The sequence below is a fragment of the Corvus cornix genome, chromosome 1A (assembly GCF_000738735.6).
Source record: "Corvus cornix cornix isolate S_Up_H32 chromosome 1A, ASM73873v5, whole genome shotgun sequence".
Classification (NCBI taxonomy): Eukaryota; Metazoa; Chordata; class Aves; order Passeriformes; family Corvidae; genus Corvus; species Corvus cornix.
Window position 1 is genome coordinate 55,979,777 of NC_047057.1, and position 20,171 is coordinate 55,999,947.

The following is a 20,171-nucleotide window of genomic DNA, read 5'->3' on the forward strand; positions in this document are numbered from 1 at the left end:
CTTCAGCTCTGGTTATATTTACTCAGAGTACCACGCTCCAAACCTGTTATTTTAAACCTAGCAAAAGAAAATCTGATGCAAAAGGTACTTTGACAGTTCTTGTGTTTGCTTTTTAAATCCAGAACAGCAGTCACATACAGACTAAGGCAGCTTTTCCCTTAGCTTGAGTCTGTCAGCTGGCACAGTGAGCTCCCTGGGAAGGCTTCCCTGCTCCTTCCAGCCCCACCAGGGACCCGTACGCAGCTGATCCGGTTGCAGCACTTGACAGAGCAGAAACGCGGCCGGCAAACTCGGGGTGCCTGCAAGGGGCTCCCCCCCTTCCTTCAGATTTCACTAAACAGAGTCTTTCTGGCTTATTACTCTCTCCCTGCAGCAAATATTAACAACAGAAGCAGCATAGAAAAAACTCACTGCTAAGGATTAAGAACAACAGTCCTGACCTTCTCTCTATGTGGAAGGAATTCAAGTGGCCCTCAGGAAAATGAAAGCAGGATTTATTTTAAATGGACCTTTTATGGAAATGACTGTGGTTTCCAGCTTGTCAGATAGACTCCATCAATAAATAGCCTTATTCACCTTGCTGTGCCTTTGAAGCAGGTATTGTTCTGGAAGTGTTGTGGAATATAAATTTTGCTAGGCATACTTCCTAACTATGCTGGTACTACTGTAGAATATTATAAAAGGCAATTGTTCCCCAGAAAGGTCCATAAGCTGTGATTTATTAATGAAATGCCAAACCTGGGAAATGAGGCAAAGGTCTCAGGAGTGCAGGGTAAAGTAAATAGCATGACAGAATACACATAGTGAGTGCTAGCAAAAACAACAGAAACATGCACACAAAGAGAAGATGCAAATGCATTCCTCTCCTGGATGGTATTGAACGTTGTCAGCTAAGAAATTTAGTCTGAAAGTTGCTGAAGAATATGCTCATATGATATCCATACATATAATCCACCAGATAAATGGCAATATGATGCCAATTACAGCACGAATTAAAGCCATCACAATATGGTATAAAATGCCTTGTCTTGGCTAAGAAGTACCATGCAGGGAAATTTAAAGAAGCAGCATCACCTTTAAAATTAGATCTGAAATAAAAAACCACCAACTGTAGCATATGAAAGATCAGGATAATACATATGTCAGTCACATGCAGTGAATATAACCTGAAAGCCATCACACACAGAATGTAGCCACATCACACAGAACAGCCAAGCACATTCTTTAAGAAAGTTATATCCTAGAGCACACTAGATGTATTTTTTTAATCGATGTGAACTGTTCGTAGCATTCCCTCCTCGGACATGGGCAAACTGGGACACATCATTATGTGCTCCTGCTGAGCAAGCAGGACCAGTGTAGGTGTGAACCACCATTAGGCAAATCCACAGTGCTGGTCACGAGTACAAATGAGTGAGGGCCATCAGTATGAGCTGCAATGCACTCCCCCAGCCTGGCCAGCCGCAAAAACCACTGTTTCAAGTTAGTTTCCCAGATCACCCGGCTGAATTAGCCCACCACACACACAAGTTTTCCCTCTATCAGCCCTCCACATATCAGGTACCATAGAGAGAGTGGAATGCTATCCATCATGTGCTCTGTACGCATACATTCGCAGCTACAACTACAGGACAAGCTGCATTTTAATCGCGCTGCATTTTAATTAAGCAGCGACCTAAAAATGCCATGCAGAGTGGCGCTTCAAACATCTGAAGGGTCTTCCTTTCATGCTCATTGAATTATTATGACATGTCAAAGAAATAACAGTCGTCCTGATGATAATGCCAAGAATTGTCCTCCCTCCAGTCCGCCAGGTGCTCCCCATATCTTCCAGCAAAGAAAGGCAGCGCCATGGGCCCTTGGTTACCCCAGTGGGCATCTGAAGCACCAGATTATTTTTCTTACCTTGTGACTGGCATGCTTGATGAAGAATGAGAATTCCCAGTGAGAGAATACCTCATCCATTTCCTGGTACCTCTGTAATCCACCAGGAAGTCACACTACATCCATTCCTTGTAGCCAAGGCTGTCTTCGAAAATGAACAATAAATAAATGCCATCCTCTTTTCCCAGCTATTAAAATTTCACTGGAATGCAGGCATTTTCAATAGCACCCCCAGCCTTTGTCACATCCCCAGCACACTGCCTGTGGGAGGATGTTCACTGCAAAGAGTTGAGCAGAACCGGAGGATTCTGAGACATGCCAGTGACTCCTGGTGCCTTGGCCAAAACAGCTCCAGAGAGGCTAATTTCCAGAGCATGCTGGGCATCCAAATGGTGAAAAATCAAGTCCCAAAATGTTTCAGAGAGCTGCTTAATGGACTGCAACTTTGTTGCATTAGTTACTACGGAAAAATCTTGGCCAGAGACAGCAGCAAGGTCCTTTTCCTCCTGAGTGGGAGATGCAACAAGGAGCTTGCCTTTTCTTTACTCCTCTCAGACCTCCTGAAAACAGGCATTAATTGTGACATGTGACAGATAGGGATGGCTACAGCAAGACACAAGGGTAGCTGTGCACCTCAGCACTATGCAGAGAAACAAGTCTTACTTGGGAAGCTGTTCACAGGGAGCTCTCCAGCTGATAAGCAACAGGGATTCGCACTACACAGAAGAAACAACCCAGGGAATGGAAGTTATACACAGGGAATTAACAAAGCAACTTCTCCAATGACCTCCTCATTAAGTAAAGAGGAGGACAACAGTGAAGGTGCCCGAGCAGGATGAGAAGGGAGGCTTCTCACTCCAAACAAACTGGAGAGCTGCTTTCAGCAGTTTTCAGCATTAAATCCCCATCTAGTAACAGACGTGTTCCAAGGAAAGCACCCATGGGTAGAAATCTTCCAGTGTTTCTTCTCTTCCTGAGGTATAACAACGTCCACAAAATGAAACAAGAAAGCTTTGTGCCTTAGATGTCCTTTATCAGCACCACACATACATGCCCAACAGAGTTATTACCCTAATCACAAACGTCAACAAATTAGCCCTGCTTAAAATTCAACGACAACAAAGGCAGAAATCCAATCCATGCATTCTCTAATTACAGTCCACACAAAATATTCTGTGAGTCTCCTGTGAGTTTGTGCTGCAGATGCACACACATCACCCCTCGCCACTGAAAATCAGTTCAATGTTCACTGGACCAATGTCTTCACTGCTGCCAAAACAATTCCTAGCATTTCCATTCTCCATGCTGCAGAAAGGAAAGCAATGGTGCCACTGAGAAGGAATATAAGGTTTTGTTCTCTCTTACCCCTGCACACCTACACTCTAAAGAGAAAGGCACAGACACTGCATGCTTGTTCACTCTACAATCATCCCTTAGTAAATTGCAAGCTGTCTCTTCCAGGTTAGACCTTGCAACGAAAAAGGAGAGAAAAATGGCTGCTAAGACTGCTCTGTGTGTTTGCATCAAAAAGAAAGCAGAACATCTTACACTTTATGAAATGTGAGAAATCAACTGATACATCTCGTGCTGCCTCTAAGCTGTAAAACACAGAGAAACAGCTTGGCTGGGACTTGACTGAAGGATGGTCCTTCTTGGGGGGAGCAATGCCCTATAAAAAGCCACTCCTGTTGCATTTAGAAATATGCTTTCTTAGGACCGAATGCAACCAATTGTGCCTGCAGTCCATGTGCCCTGAACTTCCCTCTCCGTGTTATAAAAGGGACTGTTTGAAGTCAAATGGCATAATGTATTTCCAGGAAAAGTACTGCTTCCTGTTTGCTTTCCTCAATAATTCATACTGCTCAGCCCAACATGATCATCTTGATACCACTGAATGGCAGTACCACGATTTGGAGATTGTGTGAGTTGTTAAAAATAAAATAGAAAATACCTTCAGAAATGTAGAATTTCCTGAAAAGCAATATATTTCCAATTATACCTCTAATGACATACATACATATGCTCCATCCCTTAAAGTGTTCAAGGCCAGATTGGATGGGGTTCTGAGCAACCTGGTTTAGTGAAAAGGTGTCCCTGCCCATGGCAGGGAGGTTGGAACTGGATGATCTTTAAGGTCCCTTCCAACCAAACCCTTCTGTGATTCTATACCTAGGGCTGAGGGAAGCATGTCCAAACTGATCCCCAGGAACTGTCACCAGTTCCATGTTCACAGTGGGTTTGCTGGAGGATCCAAGTGCCCATGAGAGCACTTGGTCAAGATGGTTCTAGTTTTACTGGATTAGATACAAAAGCAGGTCACTTCAGATCCAATTTATTCAGTGTTTAGGGTGTTTCAAGGATAAACACAAAGGAATCTTGAAGATAAATTTCAAAGCACCTGGTAAGTAAATGCCCAAAGAGTAAAATTCATTTTGTTTAACATTAACAGTGGTCAAGAGCAAAAACTGAATTTCTCACAAAAAACCTACAACTTGCAGTTTCAAACCAAACAGTGGTATTCGTAAATCCAGAGTAAATTGTTTTGTTTTTTATGAAAAAGAAGAAACAAAAATATAAAGTAAAATCTTTTTCAAGCAAACTAACAGTATTAATCCAACACATAGTTCAAATTCTGACAGCAGGAGAAGAAATAAAAAGCAAACAAAACTTCAAAGAACACAGAATAAGATTTTTTTCAGAAGTCTTCAGTACTGGGCTAATGAGAATTTTATCATTAACTTTCCTGAGAACAGGATTAGGTCTAATACAAACACTTCTGAATATCCTTAGCTGTGAGTAATGGAAGCAGGAGGAATATGAGATGATATACAACCTGCAGGTAGAACTGGTGAATAGCTAATAGGGTGTTTTCCCATATTTCCCATACAGCATCTGTCAATGTATTATCTAAATTAATGACTCTGCAGTCTCAAACTGTTTGGTTCATTTTCTGTCTCTTATCAGGAGCACAGGGAAGACTGCCAGGGTAGACTGAAAATGTACATGACCTGCACATTTTAGCATAACACAGGTATTAAAAACCTGACACTCTTCAACTATGCTTTTCAGTGATACGTACATTTAAGGAAGAGAAACTTTTGTACTATTTCCAGAGTGACTACCAACACCTCTCCTAAAGAAGCTTCCACAACACAACTGAAAGAGGAACAGCCTGTAACTCCCTATGATCCACAAAAAAAACCCCATTCCATGGAAGTGCATATCTGACTTGCGACAAGGCTTGCACAACCTCACTTTGATTTCTGCAATATGATTAATGGTACCTCTGAAATGCTGAATTGGGAAGTATGGCTTACCAACTGTATTATTTATGCCAAAGAACAATTTCCAGATCATTTCCGATTTCCCACATTCCATTACTCTGCTGACAAAAAAAACCTTCTCATCAAGATGTATCCAATGTTTAGGTTTTAGAAGCATAGCAAAAGTGCAAGTAGAGGAATAGATTTTATTTTCAAAGAGCCCTGCAGATGACAGTTCCCAGTCCTGTTTGAAGTAAGTGACAAACAGCCTAATGACTATGGGAGAGGCAGAGATGCTTAACAACTTCAGTGGGGTTGGGATCATTAACAGTAATTGAATGTGGGAGTCCGGGCCAAGTTCTGCCCTCAAATCAGACCAATTAGACACTGAGACATTCAACTAGAGAGACATTTTCATCAGTTGAGCTTGCCTGCATTAGTTATTACTGGTATGGTTTTTCACCTCACTCCAGTGCCTTCCAGAGGAAAACATGCGCTTACCAACCATTTCAGCTGAAGATTAGGAGACAAAAGATTTTCTTTTCTTTTTATGTTGTATTGCACGGCTTTTGGGGTTACCTTGAATGCAGCAATGCAGTGTAGGCTGAGTAATGTCATCACCAGCACCAGGAACACCGTGGCTAAGTTCCTCACATCCCAGATGGACTCGACCAAAGGAATGCTGCCGACCTGCCAGTCGTAGCACAGGGTGATTGGTGCCAGCAGGAGCCACGCATTGAAGGCCAGAAGGTAGGAATAAGTTAAAAACCTGCAAATGAGAACAGGTAATGTAATACATGGAATGACTGCCAGCACAGGGAACACTTTCCTCTGGCATTTACCACATACTACACAGGAGGAGGAAACAACAAAAAAAACCTGATCAACAACACTGCACACACAGGCAGCACCACACCTCTCTGTCAAGAAAGAGATGCTACCATAGGTGAGGGGCACTTGAACAGGTCATTTGAAGAAATAACATAAGATCAGTAATATTTACATGGTTTCTATGCACCAGACTTTGGAAAACTTACAGAACTTCAACTCCCATTTGAATGTTAGACTTTTGAAGTGACTTTCTGCTGGCTTAAACAATAAATGAATAACTAAGCAGGTACATACATATACATTGAACTTTTTCACAGTTCACTGCATCACTGCTGCAATACAAAATATCCCTCTAGCTGGGTTTAACTTACAATTTAGGATTTCTTCTATCTGGACAACATGGAGCAATTAAAGTCAGACCCTTCTCTCTTTTCTCTTTGCAAACCAAAGCACAAGGAGAAAATACAGAAGAAAGGAGGGAGGGGGTGATTCTTAGCTGATCACATCGCGGCTTATTAGGGCTGGGGCCAGATTGCATGAGATGTGCCACAGAAGTGATGGGGAAGTAGGGGGCCTTTCAAATTGTTGTAATCTTCAATAATTGTTATTCTCAATAGAGAGGAAATTAATGGGGAATGGAATTGGGGAGCCTGCTGCCCTCTGGGAAGTATGCAGGGCTTTCAAAGGACTGAAAAAGAACAGCATGTGTGCAACTGGCTTAAAGAAAACAAGAAAAAAGTCAAATCAAACCAACATCCCTCTCTGCCTCAGGCTTTTGCTTCTTGGCATGCATTTGCCAAAAAGTGCATCTAAAGTTGAAATACTTTTAAGTGCAAGAGACTGCAGATTATTCCAGCAATCATGAAGTCAACCAAGTAAAATTGTGACAGGCTTCAAACAGACAAAACCCTCCGTGGCTTGCAAATGGAAAAATTCACATTGAACACAGCACCAAAAATGGCAAATACTCAAAAAAAGGAAAAAATTACATTCTATCCCGCATAGGATTTCTTCCATCTGAGCCTGCTTTGGCAGCTGTTATCACACCCAGTTGCCATGGTACCTTGGCAGGTTTATTAAAATGGTAACAAAGGACGGCAGAAATGTCAAGCCATATAAACAGAGGACTGTCTCACTTGCCACTTAGAAACATACCCCTTTGTGGTCAAAATGCAGCCCCTTACAACATTATATTTGTGGCAGAATGGTAAGACACCAAAGCTAAGTGTGACTCCCGGCAGGAAGTTCCCAGATGGGTGTTGGGCCCTAAATTTCTGTGAAAACATACTTGAATAACTACAAAGTTAGGATATCAGTTTCTTTTCTCATCCAAAAAACAAACATCTCCAGCAGCACAGTGACCCAAAACAAGGAGGCTTACTGAGCTAGAATGTTTCAATGTAAACAGTCACAGAGGCTCATTCTCATTTTCCCACATATCTTTCTAAGTTCTCAAATCTGGAAAGTGGAATATTCTCACATTTTTAAGGTTTTCAGCCATTTGGTACACTTCTCTTCCATATCCCCCATTTTCCTCACCTTCCCCACCCTGAGGTACTAAACAAAAGGGAAAGAGACAAAATCCATCTTCTCTTAACAGAGACAGCGATTAAAAAGCCAGTTCCAATTTAAGAGAGCATCCCTCAAAAACATAACCTTATTTCGCTCAAACGATTCTTAATTTTGATTGTTCTCTCTTTCTAAAGAAACAAATGTATCTTCTAGTCACCAACCCAATCTCTTCTGGCCCACATTACAGAGAAACATAGCAACACAAACTCTGGTGGGACTTAATCACACCAAGGCACTCACTCGTGACATTATGTGTGGCCTGACCTACCTCTGCTCAGCCACAATAAAACAGACTTCTCCATCAGCCTCAACACATCAGCTCAGAAAAGGCTGCCAGCATTTATTTACAGCTACTTACTTCAAAGCCAAACTGAGATCCATTTCTAGCTTTATTGTCAAAACAAAAGCACGTCCATTTAGATGAATCTGAATAATGTCATGGCATATGGTATGTTACTACAATTGTGTATATCAGACAGGATTTCCAGAAGCACTGAGTTGGTTTTGCCCTTGATCCTTTAGGAGAGCCCAGTTTTTGGAGGGAGTGTCCTTTTATGCCCTGGCATATTAATATTTTCAATAAGCATGAAAATATTCATGAAAGTTTGTATGCAAACCACAACACACACCAGAAAACCCTCCCCCTGTTTACTCAGGCTGTTGGGTAGAAAGGAACAAGATGACATTTGGGATCTTGGCAAACTGCAGCATTGCAGCTAAGGACAGACTAGTTGCTTTTCTGCATCTTCACTGATAAGGCAGGAGCTGATATGTCCCTACACAGCACAGAATAAATGAACACAGTCTGCTGCCATAACAAATTGAGTCAGCTTAATAACTTAAGTAGAGGTATTCGGAGTAGCCAGATCAGTGTGAGTTAATGCACTTCTGCTGGAAAGGTAGGACAAGCTCCTGGTGAAGATGGGAAGACGACTGCAGGACACTCACTGATCAGGAATGGTTTGTAAACATGTGCCTATTTCCAAGTGCTTGTGAGGCTTCAGTCTTCCTTGGGAGCCATGTGCAACTTGCTGCCAGAGGTGGGTCCCAAAGGAGATGGACAATCGCTCCATTCCACTATGGCAGTAATTAGTCTTTAAATACCCTGTTCCAACAGCAGTGAAATATTTTACAGCCTGTGACAGTCATTACCACTGTAAGTGTACAGTTAATTGGTTGGCCTCTGCAGACACCCTACTGGAGAACCCTTGACCTCATCTCCTGGGTGATCTCCCAAGCACCCTCACTGAACGTGCATGTCCCATTAGCAGGCATGGTACCAAGATCCATGAAGGCACTGCCTGACTTTTGGAGGCATTTGCAAGCTGCAAGAAAGCCTTGAGCAGGCTCTGAGTCAAGTAAAAGTTTGGATATGCTTTCAGCATTGGTAAGCTGTCCTTGAACACGATGGATGGCTGTATAAAACAAAGCACTATAAACTATCGCTATTCTAGGTTCTAGGAAAAAATAACGGGATGCTAATAATAGTTACTGACAATCCAGTGCTGCTTTTTATTTCTGGCTCTCGAAAGCATATGATAATTCCTTCACGTCTATGTGGCTCTCGTACCACAAGCCTAAGGAGAAAGCTAAACACAGGAGAAAGTTTGGAAGAAACCTCTGACCAAAGCTGACACCTCAAGGAACTAATTTGCAAATTTTGAAAAGACTTGAAGATTCCGAAATCACTCCAGGAGCTAATTACATTTCAGCAACCTACCTGCAAATGGCAACAAGAGTATTTTCTTTTAATTAGTTGACTAAGTGAATGACATTTTAAATTAATGATCTTCTCTGTATTGCTTCTGGTGTCTACTGGAATTCCAAGGGAGAAAAATCCCTGCCTGTAGGATCTCCCACTCTCCCAGTTAATCCCATGAAAATCAGAGTATTATTGGTGAGGTGACTGGAAGATTTTGCCTCTTAACTGGCAAACAGTTTTCCCCCAGGCCAGGTAACAGCATTTGCATTGCAGTAAATTTTTTATTTGCAAACTGAGCATCCAAGTTTCAGCAGGTATCAAGTGTTCTTTTCACTTCTCGTCATCTCTGGCATGCTCAGAAAAACACAGTTCCTCCTGTTGGTAGCCAGTGTTGCCATGGCAATCCAGTTTGTTTAGTTTCAAATTTTTTTAGTTTCAGTGTTCTGTTGCATGCTTTGAGATAAATACAGGATGACTCATATCTAGAACTTGTTGCAGAAAACAACTATCAGAACTGATTGTTTCTGCTGCAAAAATGAACACAAAGGGTACTACTCAAAGCCACAAACAATATGACAGGAAAATACTTGCGGAATTGTCTGTAACCCTTTGCTGTAACAGAGACCAACAAGCTTGGAAAAGCTCTCATCTCAGCTCTGCCAAACCCAGGCAATCAGAGAGCAAAAGGAATGTGAGACTAGGTAAAAAAAATTACAAGATTTATAGACATTTATGAGGCATTTCCTTTCTCTTCTGATTTTGGAGCAGTTTAAGCTTTCTCCCCACAGCAGCCAGGACTGAGATTATAGATTTCTTTCTAAAACTGTGCTACAAGAGTGATCACAAAGCTCTGACCATGTCCCACCAAACCTACATGGAGAAGTGGGGGCCAGTGATCCTATTTTTTCTAAGTGCATATTGTGCTGCAACCTACCAGCCACCCAGTTCTGGGACAAGCCAGACAGACAACCCTACCCACAAAGAGCCAGCAGGGTACCCACCTGCAAGTGAAACATCTCCCAACTGGGGATTTTAACAAAGCAAAGGCAAACCATTCTCCTGGCTGGGAAAAAATGGACCTATCTAGAAGACAGGTGATAAGTGCACTTAACTAGTACTTGGGGAAAAAAGAAGGGCAGTTATGAAGCAGGTAGGGATCTGAAACAGAAGTAGGAATACAGTTTTTGCCCTTTCAGAAGTCATAGACCCTGGTTATGCTCTTCTGACACAACCTCCACACTGCTAGGCACTCAGGAAGGTTTCAGTTCACGACAAGGGTAAGAAGAGCTTTTTTATTAGAGAAAAGAGCTTCTCATTTGTATTAACATCTGAACTGATTTTGGCTCAAGGCTCTCTTCATCCTCTTACAAAGCACTAAACCCAAGTGAGTTTGATGAGTCACTTCACAGTAATGTCCTCCTAGGACACACGTGGCTGCGATTATAACCAGGTAGTGGTATCTAGGATATTGTCTTCAAATTGTATATATTTGCACTTTCCCTGGGGACTCCCAGCCCAGTCATACCTTCCCACACGAGTTTATTTTCCTGCTCTGTATATTGTCAGCCCAAACATTTTCTTTTCAGAGCCTTAGAAGAAAAAAATTCCCACTCTGTCTATCCAGCTCATTCAGGGATAGTGGAGTAAACGACACAAACAAGCAGCAGACAGACTAATTCCATTTAACACCCTGTCATAGGTTAGCAAGCATAGTCCCGGAAGGGACGTCCTTGCTAAGGGGTGCTTACAGTTTCCTCTGGGAACTGATAGAACCTATCAGCTGGCCAGTTTGAATATGGACAATTCTCTAAGCCACTTAAAGTTGTGATCACCTCTGTGATCCACATTTAAGAATAGGCAAACTCCCCCTCCAAGCTCTCTCTCGTTTCCGGCGCTGGGACAGGTGGCTGCAGGGCCCGAGCAGGGCCCAGTGGGCCTGGCCAGGCCCTGCTTGGGCCAGGCCGGGCCGGGCCACGGCCATCCTGAAGCCATGGACCTGTTCCAGCCATGGAACCCCCCCCACTGCCTTGCCGTGGGCAGCCGGAGCGGCTCGGCTCTCCCCCCTCTCCACTGCGATAAGAAAAATTCAACATTCCAGCTGCAAAGCTGCAAGGCCAAGGTGAGATTAACCCTTTTATTGCTGTGAAGAGCTGAAAACCTGAGGGAAGAGAGAGAGGAGATGCTTAAAGCTGAAATTCTGTTGTGAAGCTATGATATATCAGAGTATCCTGTTGTAATTTCATGAAGATATGGGGGGTGGAGTGTTCAACTCGTAAGCAAAAACACCTGCGCTGAGATAGGCAGATGCTGACGCAGCTGTAATTTCATGAGAAGTTTGGACAGGGAGAGATGAACCAGATGAGGACTTTTGCTCCAAATGGGAAAGGAGAAAACCTCAGTCCCTAGAGATGAACCAGATGAGGACTTTTGCTCCAAACGGGAAAGGAGAAAACCTCAGTTCCTAGAGATGCTCCCAGAGATAGTCCTAACGATGAAGATGATGAAGACCCTTTGCTCCCAGGGAAGGAGAAGGGCCTCTGTTTTTGTTTCTGAACGGCTCAACCTTAAAATTGTACCCCAAAAAACTTCAAGAGTGGACCCTCGAAAGCAGTTGTGGGAAAAGCTGCAAGTCGGGGGAAAGGACTCACACGCAGGCAGAGAGACTCCTCTTCCTAAATGGACTGAACAATATTTGGAAGTGGGCGGCTGTCTCGTTGTGATAATGTTTTCATAGCATGAGCAAGAAGAGACTTCTCTTTCTAAATGGACTGAACAAGGTTATTATGGAAGTGGTAAACAGACTGAACATCTTAAGGGTTGTCTTTTCACATTGTCAGTGGGAGAAGGGAGGAAGGTGGGGGGAGGAGGAGAGTTCTGAAGGTGGTATAATTTTTTTTTTTCTTCCTTTAGGTCTGTTAATAAACTTCTTTATATTCTTTCAAGTTTGGTGCCTGCTTTGCATTTCTCCTAATTCTTATCTCACAGCAGATAAACAGTAATGAGTATTTTGGACCAAACCACTACACACCCAAATGTGAGTATAAGTTAGACAGAAAATACTTGTAACTGGAAAAGTACCTGTGTATTCCCTTTCATCAAACCTTCTGCATTTAGGGAAAAGAGCTGCCAATCAGTAGAGGACAGGAGTAGGAAAGACAAAGATGGGGATTAACAGAGAGCTGCAGTGTGATGAATAACAAGGTAACTCCTCTGGAAGGTGGGCTTGTGTGCCGCAGGGACACAGGGGGAAAAGCGGACTGTGTTGTCCTCTATAGCTACACAGCCTGAAGAGCTTTAATCTGGTGAATGGCTCTTTCTCAGTTGTTTAAACTCTGTGGCTAAGAATCTGAAAAATACTGAATTCTTCAAGAGTAAAGACTTTCAAAGAGCCTGTGAATTTCCAGTGAAACCCAAGCCTGCTGTCAGAACCTCAGTGCTGGAAAGCCTGGGATTGCTCTCGCACTGCAAACCTCCATGTGCTGTGGGTTAGGACATGCCTTGTCATCACACCTGATCTTCAACTCCTCACCAACAGCAGCACATTCCAGAGTCATGCAGCCCAAAGTCCCCAGCAGTGCCCAGCAGTGGGCAACTGCTTCAGAAGAGGCTCACTGAGGCAGCAGCAGATGGAGGGTTCTGTGGACAGCCACTGAGATCCTCAAGAAATTAAAAACCAGACCACGTTTCTGGAAATGGCCTGTTGTATCCCAGAGCATTACTCACCCCATGCTGGTGGGAGCCAAAGGGATGTTCTGGGCACATCTGTGTGGAAGTATTTTGGAAAGCAAAATGCATGGCCTGTAGCAGTCAATGGTGTCTGCTTTGGCTGCAGCCTCTCTACTCCATATGCAGGCTCTGGCAGGGAAGGCTTGTTGTGTAACAAGCACTTGCAGCAAGCACCACAACCCATTAAAATGCCTACCAAATCCCAGAGCAGCACTACCAGGGTCTATTCATCACACCAAGAACACCTGAATGAGAGAGATGCTGAAATCTTTCATGTGGCTCTGAGAGTGCCACCTTCCCTGCAGGGTGGGCTTTGCTTTGGAGCAGCATCTTCCAGCCAGACCTTAACCCAATGCCCAACACCCCTTGAAATAAAGACTACTCTTTACACTTAATGTATGGACTGTCTGGCCCCTGGGTAGGCATGAGAGCAATTTTTACCAACGTTGTTGTTCTCCCTTCTCTTAGAGTGTTAGAAGTGTTGGAAATTATCCCTGAATGGGATCCCTGAAAGTGATCCCCTGCAGGGATTACATGCAGGGCCAAACTTAAGCACCTCTAGGCGCACAATAGAAAGCACTGACAAGCCTGGCAGAACTTCACCACTCAGGGAACATGTGCAAGCCTGGCTGATTAAGAGTTGACATGTCACAGGGGTCTATTTTAATGCTAGTTTCTAGCCTAAGGTCCATGAAAACTCCATACCAAAGTAGTTCCTACACTTGACTTCTACTTCCTTGGCAGAACTGGCTGGCACAGGGACCCATTTTCCCAGCACAGGTCTCTGGTTTGCCTCTTGGTAGTTCATTCCCTTTGAAGTTACAACTGGGATGATTAAATGCATTGCTCAGAAAACAGTCATAAATCTCTGTGAAAAGGATTATGTGCCCGTTTTTATGTATAAGCACTTCTTCAGCTTTCTGCAGCACTGAATTCTCATTTACCTGATTGAAACAGCAAAGGAATACAGAAAGCCAGCTTACAGAGAGAGCAGTTCAACCACAGGACAATGTTATCTCAAGGCAGTCCAAGTAGAAATGCATTAACTATTTAAGGAAGCACCACAAATAACCTGCTTCATGCCCAGAGTGATCAGTCACCAGAGATCACAAGGCAAGTGCCAGAAGAAATTAATATAACTTGACTCCCATAGTTTTTTTAAAAACCAGACTTTTAGTTACAAATTATAGGTAAGATTTAATCTGTGTCACACAGTTTGAGACATGCTGCACAATGGATTTTTCCCTTGTCTTGCCACAGTGTTGGTATATCCAGAGGCCTCCTAATTCTTTCCCCTCAAGAATGGAAGAAGAAAGAAACATTGTGCAACATGTCTGGAGCATGTCAGCCCTCCACTCAACACCCTCCTAACTCCGGAGCTGCACTTTCGGTACACTGCTTACACAAAGCTGCGTAGCCCTCAAAACCTTTCTAATTGCATTCTCCCTCAAATTCTGCCTAAGATAAGCAAGAATGTTTGAACAGAGGTTTGGGATTGGGTTTTCTATCTCAAATATCGCTTACCCATAGCAGATTTTGAGATCAAAGTCTGTGTTCTTTAAGGTAAGGCCACAGGAGACAGTACATCCCTCCTGCAGTGCACAACAGCCTGATGGACAGGCTTTCATGGCAGGGCTTAGGAATAGCAGGATTCCAAACACCTTCATTTCTGCTTCCACTGGGAAAGGGAATGATGGACACATCTCATCTTCTCAAACCACCTTTGCCAAGCAACACAATGAAGGGCAATGAAATGTAGCTTTCATTTATGTCACTAAGCTTTGAAGTATTTGGGAATATCGCTTCTCATTTTAACAACAGTAATTTAGTGAGCATGCTGAACAGATGACTGTTTTTAAAGACTTACAAACTGTCATTATTTCAGCATATTTAGCCTTTCAATTGTTAAATAAATCATTATCTGTCTACTTTAATTTGTTTTGTCCAAGAATGGAGACAGGTTACACAGAACACATAGGCATTTTCTAAGGCCACACTGAGCCACATCAAAGGTCTATCCAGCAATGACCAAAAGTCAGTGCCAAGTAAAGCATGTAAGATGATAATTTTTCCCCAGTTCCTAGCTGGGGAGTTGGATGAGTTGGAGTTTCTGAGTTGGATGTGCTTTCTGCATATTTAGTAGCCTGGATTTCTTATTTCAACTTGGCAAATCTCTCTTGGAGCCTGCATAAACATCCAGCACACTCCTGGTATCTTGCAGGAAGAAGCTCTCCAGCTCAACTACCTGCTGCAAGCCACTTCCTTGCCTTGCTTGGAACCTGTCTCCTCTCAGATTCATTTGATACACCCCAAGTTCTACGTGCCCCCCTCCTCCACACAATCATGGATGCACACACCTCTCACACCCCCAGTCTTGTAATTTACACCGTATCAGCTCTAAGGGATGACAAATTCTGACCTCATGAGTCACTACTTTTTCAACCCCCTAACTTATACCTGCCCCTAATGTTGGCCCCAATAAACCCTGCAAAAGTTACAATGCTCCGTTGGGTTCATCCCGTGCCAGCTGAGACCCCAGCTTCACATCTAACTTCATGAATTTCACAAAGACTGCCACACATCTCCAAACAACTGTTTTTCTTTTTTATTCCACTGTTATCAGCCTTCCTTCTAGTTCCACAGAGCTGGCCAAGTCTTACAATAAGTTTCAACTTTGTTGAAAACCATAACATTTACCCTGGCGAGACGTGCACAAAAACCACATTTCCAGCTCAAATAAGGACAACTCTTTGAAAACAGAAACTCCCATTTGTTACCTAAATGATCTTCAGAGTTACAAAACAACTTGCCCACTGCCTGAAACTAACCCTTGCTTCAACCACAGTGACAGTGTTAGTAATCACTTCAAGAGCACTACCCAAAACTGATCTTCCTTTTAGTTTCTCGTCTTGACAGCAAACTTAGCTCTTCCGCTGCCTTCTTCCCAACTCAACCCAAATTGCAATTAACATCTTAGCTTCAGTGCTGTGTCCTAATTACTGTCTTCAAAACCTTGTTGAAAACTTCCCACACCAGCTCTTCACATGCTGCTGCACTGCAGCTGTCCACAGCTGAGGAACATACACTGCTTAGGAGCTTCTCTGAGGCTGGACCATACACACAAGCACTCCTGTGGCCCTCCTCTGGACTCACTCCAACAGGTCCATGTATTTCCTGTGCCAAGGACCACAGAGCTGGATGCAGTGTGCCAGGAGAGGTCTCACAAGAGCAGAATCACCTTCCTCGACCTTCCTGGAAACCACACCTGTGCCACTTCAACCTTGCTATCTCCAGCTGACATCCCAGTCCTGCACTTGGGATGACTGGCACAATGCCAGTTCAGCAGCAATAGCTTCAGCTCTGACCACGGCAAGATAAAGTCTCAGGTTACAGTTATAGCCTGAGTCTGAAAGGGGAGGAAGTTTTGGAAAGGTTGTTGCCAAGATAAGGGCTGTGGTCAGAGGGTGCATCATGGGCTGTCAGTTCAGAGACAGTCACTGGGTCTCTGTACCTGCAGGACTGACACTGAGACCTGCTGAAGGGTTGGGTTTCCTGAATGGAAGATAAAGGTTTCTGGGTAAATTGACTAAAATGAGGATTAAGATCAAGCTCAGCAGAAGTGGAAGAACTGGGATAAATAAAGGGTTTTAGAATCCCTTCATAACAGTAATACTGCTTTTTACTGCAGTGGATTTCCTTAATTACATTTGGAGTAGGTAGGTGTTGCTGGACTGCAGGTGAAGCTGGGGCTGCTGCTGGGCCCAAGGGAGGACCTCAGCCAGCAGCACTCTGGCTTCTTTTTCCTAAGCCTGCTAATAAAATCCACAGTGCCAGTGGTAAAAATAGTCACTGTTTCATACTCTGAGAATGACTCAGATTTTGGGTTTAGAAAACCCTCCCCTGTCATTAGAATAGGCAAAGAGACAAACACGCAAAAGAACATGCACAGAAGAGGTAACTGAAATTAGGCCAGGATCATTTGTGACTTGGTGACCTCCATCTCAGGATAAACATCTCAAAAAGGGACAGCAGCAAATCCTTCACGCTGTGCTGCACCGAGTCTGGCATTAATAACTCCACCGGAAACAATCACATCAGAGCTTTCCAAACAAGACAATGTGCTTCCTGGAAGCACTTTTAGCCTTGATGGTAATAGGAGCTGTTGCCACGTTATCATAAAGGTTCCCCAAATGAGATCCAGTCCAGTTCTGCAGCAGATGTTGGATAAGGATTGCTTGATTGTAACCTGTGTCTCAGCTGCAATTCCACTGTTGGAATGAGGAGCCAGCAAGGCCAGAACATGACACACAGGAAGACTCCTCCCATTTTCATTTGAGACATCGGGAAATTCCTGCAGAAGCCTCCAAATTGTCTTTCAGTAGCTAAACAGAGCAAACACTTGTGCACATGGCCCCTCCACCTTCACTGCTCAGTCACTGATACTACACCAAGAGGCATGGCGTAGTATATTTTTATACAAACTTCAGCTGAAGCCAGAACTCTGAATGCTTCCACCACCCCACATCTCAGGAGCAGCCAGTTTTAAGATTTAGAATTATGCCTCAGTTACTGGGCTTTCCAGTCCTGTGCTCAGGCAACTAAACCTTATTCTTTGGGCTTTGCGTAAAAATAAGCACACAATTTTCAGTAGGAAAACAGCTGTAATACAACCCTGCAGGACCTGCAATGTGCTTTGGGGTTCAAATAATTCTGGTTGCTTTCTATTCTAGACAGAGCAATACAGAGAAGTAATTAAGACAACAAAACAAGTTTTTTCATTCTCATCTGCAAACCATTTTAGTGTAGGAAAATGTAACGTCAAGACCACACTTTTGAAAACTTTTGTTTGACTGCTGTCATCGTACCTCGTCAGTAAATACGGTGAGAATGAGGCTGGATTGTCCTGCTCTGAAAACATCGGCATGGAACCTCCCATTATCCAGAGGCGGAAATACAACACGAGGATCACCTTCAAAGAAGAACATCTCCGTTAGCAATGCACTTCTACGAAGAACTAAGTCCTCCAGCAAACGTCTTGTTGTGATAGCTCTCCGTGCTGTGCAAAGCCAGTCAGCTCAGCAGTTTAGGCACAACTCAAGTTGGCCACCTTACACAGGGTGACAAACCTGCCAGCCCCCAGCACAGACAGCACACTGTGACGTTGTGTGTCCCTCTGCCGTGCCTGCATTACTGACAGCAACTGGCACATCTCAGTACCCACCACAAAGGCAGCATTCTGAAGGACAAATCCTTCACTCTGCTGCAGTGTATACTGCAGAATTTTGCTACTGACTGCTACCTAAATGCAGAGGGAAAAATCACGGCTGATATTTTAAAAGTTCTTATCATTTATCCATGCTGGCACAGGTGTAAGGACAAGCTCCATCGGTGCTTCTCATGCTGTGCAATCCTAATTCCTGGAAGAATTTCTGCAAGCTGCCACTCCTTCACCTTTCTGGTAACCGCTTGTCAGGGGACAAGCAAGGGGATCTGGCTCCTGGAGCAGCACACCCAGAACATTCCCATGGAAGTGCTTGTTTTCTCCTCTGCAACATGCTGAGTCTTGCTTGGAGCGCATCAAGCAGCAGTTTTTCTTATGACTTACTGAGCCCTGCATTGGCATTAACAGCATGTCACTGACCAGGCAGCCCAGTGCCACCGAGTCCCCTGTATTTAGGACAGGAAATACCTGCAGGTGATTACACAGTTGCAAGGGCAACCACTATAAATCTAAAGGTTTGAGCTGAAAATACAGTAATATTCTTGTTTCTGCCCAGCTGAAGTTTTCTAGACTAATTTTCAAGCCTAACTTTGTATTAAGATCTTCCATGTGAGCTTTCAGAGTCTTCTGGGATACTACTATGCATTGCTCATTCTCATCAAATACACAGAAATACATGGTCAAGTCCATTCCTACTTACGTAGCTTATCACCAAAGCAGCTCTCTTCAAAAAAGGCCTTGCAGTATACAAGAAATTCTGGTTGTTATTTGCAGTCAGGTAGCTGAAATATAAGGAAACAAATGTTTGTTGAAGTACTTTGGAACACTAACTCCTTGTTCAAATGGAGAAAAATGTGTACATTGATTTAACCACCCTAAATGCAGTAGTAATGACATCACTCCTACTCTTCAAAGATCTTTCCACATAAGTAAAATACTGAGACTAGTTCAAGTAATACACACCGTAATACATTGCAGTTTTGCCATCAAAATATGGTTTTGATGTGTTTGTTAGTTTGTTGGGTTTTTTTTTTAATCTTCAATTAACTCCTTAATCCTCAGAAAAATCCCATGTGGGTCTCAGTGAGATTGCTGTCTTCAGACTCCCAGATGACTACACGGAGACACATTTTTAAAAGGTCACCCAAAGAGAGCAATTCAATTTTAGACTGTGATTAAAATGCAAAAACTCCTTGTTCCCAGCTCTCTGCTCAGTCTCTAGAGAGAAGAATAACTATCTAGCAGAACTGATTCTAAGCATTTATTTTGGAGCGCATTCTGCACGTTTAAGTTTCATCACAAGTCTGCTGACAAAGTGCTGTGACAATTAATTGCACAGACACAAACACACAGGTGGCTTACTGTTGTAGGAATGTTCATAAAACCCTTCCTGTTTCTCAATGAGTAAAATTAAACTGTACTGGGAGCCAAAACTACGCATTTATTTTAATACAGAGTAGAAGCACTTGCCAAAGTCTAAGGAACTTTCTTAATATAACAAACAGTGCCATATCCATGATATTAATTTCATGATAATTCCATTTCTATTGAACCTTACAGATGCTCCATCATTGTAATAAAGAAATGACAAAAAGAAATACAGAAGAGACAACAGGAATATTTTAAGCATATAGGAGGTAAAACTATTGAAAAAAGACAACTTATTTTAAGAAGTTATATATATCAAGGAAACAAAATAAATTCAGAAGGAAAACATTTGCAGGTTCTTCTGCGTAACATACAATCAGTATCAGGATACTCTATTTAAATGATTTACAAAACCTGCAGTTTGTATTGCAACACCTTCAAGCAAGTTACCTTTCCAAGCATGAAATCCTCATATGTTTCTCCTGTGAACATCGAGCATATAAAACACATCTTATTTCCTCTCCAAATTCCTTAAGACAGACTATCGCCTGATTGCTTCCACCCTTCAAGTCTTTGAAAAAACAAGACTGAAGCACTTCCTAAT

The 20,171-nt window shown here is 43.0% G+C and overlaps 1 protein-coding gene across 3 annotated transcripts in view; it reads right to left on the minus strand.

Moving 5' to 3' along the window:
* TMTC1 (transmembrane O-mannosyltransferase targeting cadherins 1) overlaps nucleotides 1-20,171 on the minus strand; it is a 140,522-nt gene that overhangs the window by 68,054 nt on the left and 52,297 nt on the right. For all 3 annotated transcript variants that reach the window (XM_039570701.1, XM_039570700.1, XM_039570698.1), the window contains exons 6-8: nucleotides 18,900-18,981; nucleotides 17,844-17,947; nucleotides 5,727-5,916 (exon numbers count right to left, since the gene is read on the minus strand). In XM_039570701.1, coding sequence (XP_039426635.1) covers nucleotides 5,727-5,916; nucleotides 17,844-17,947; nucleotides 18,900-18,981 — 376 coding nt within the window. The remainder of the gene's footprint in view (nucleotides 1-5,726; nucleotides 5,917-17,843; nucleotides 17,948-18,899; nucleotides 18,982-20,171) is intronic.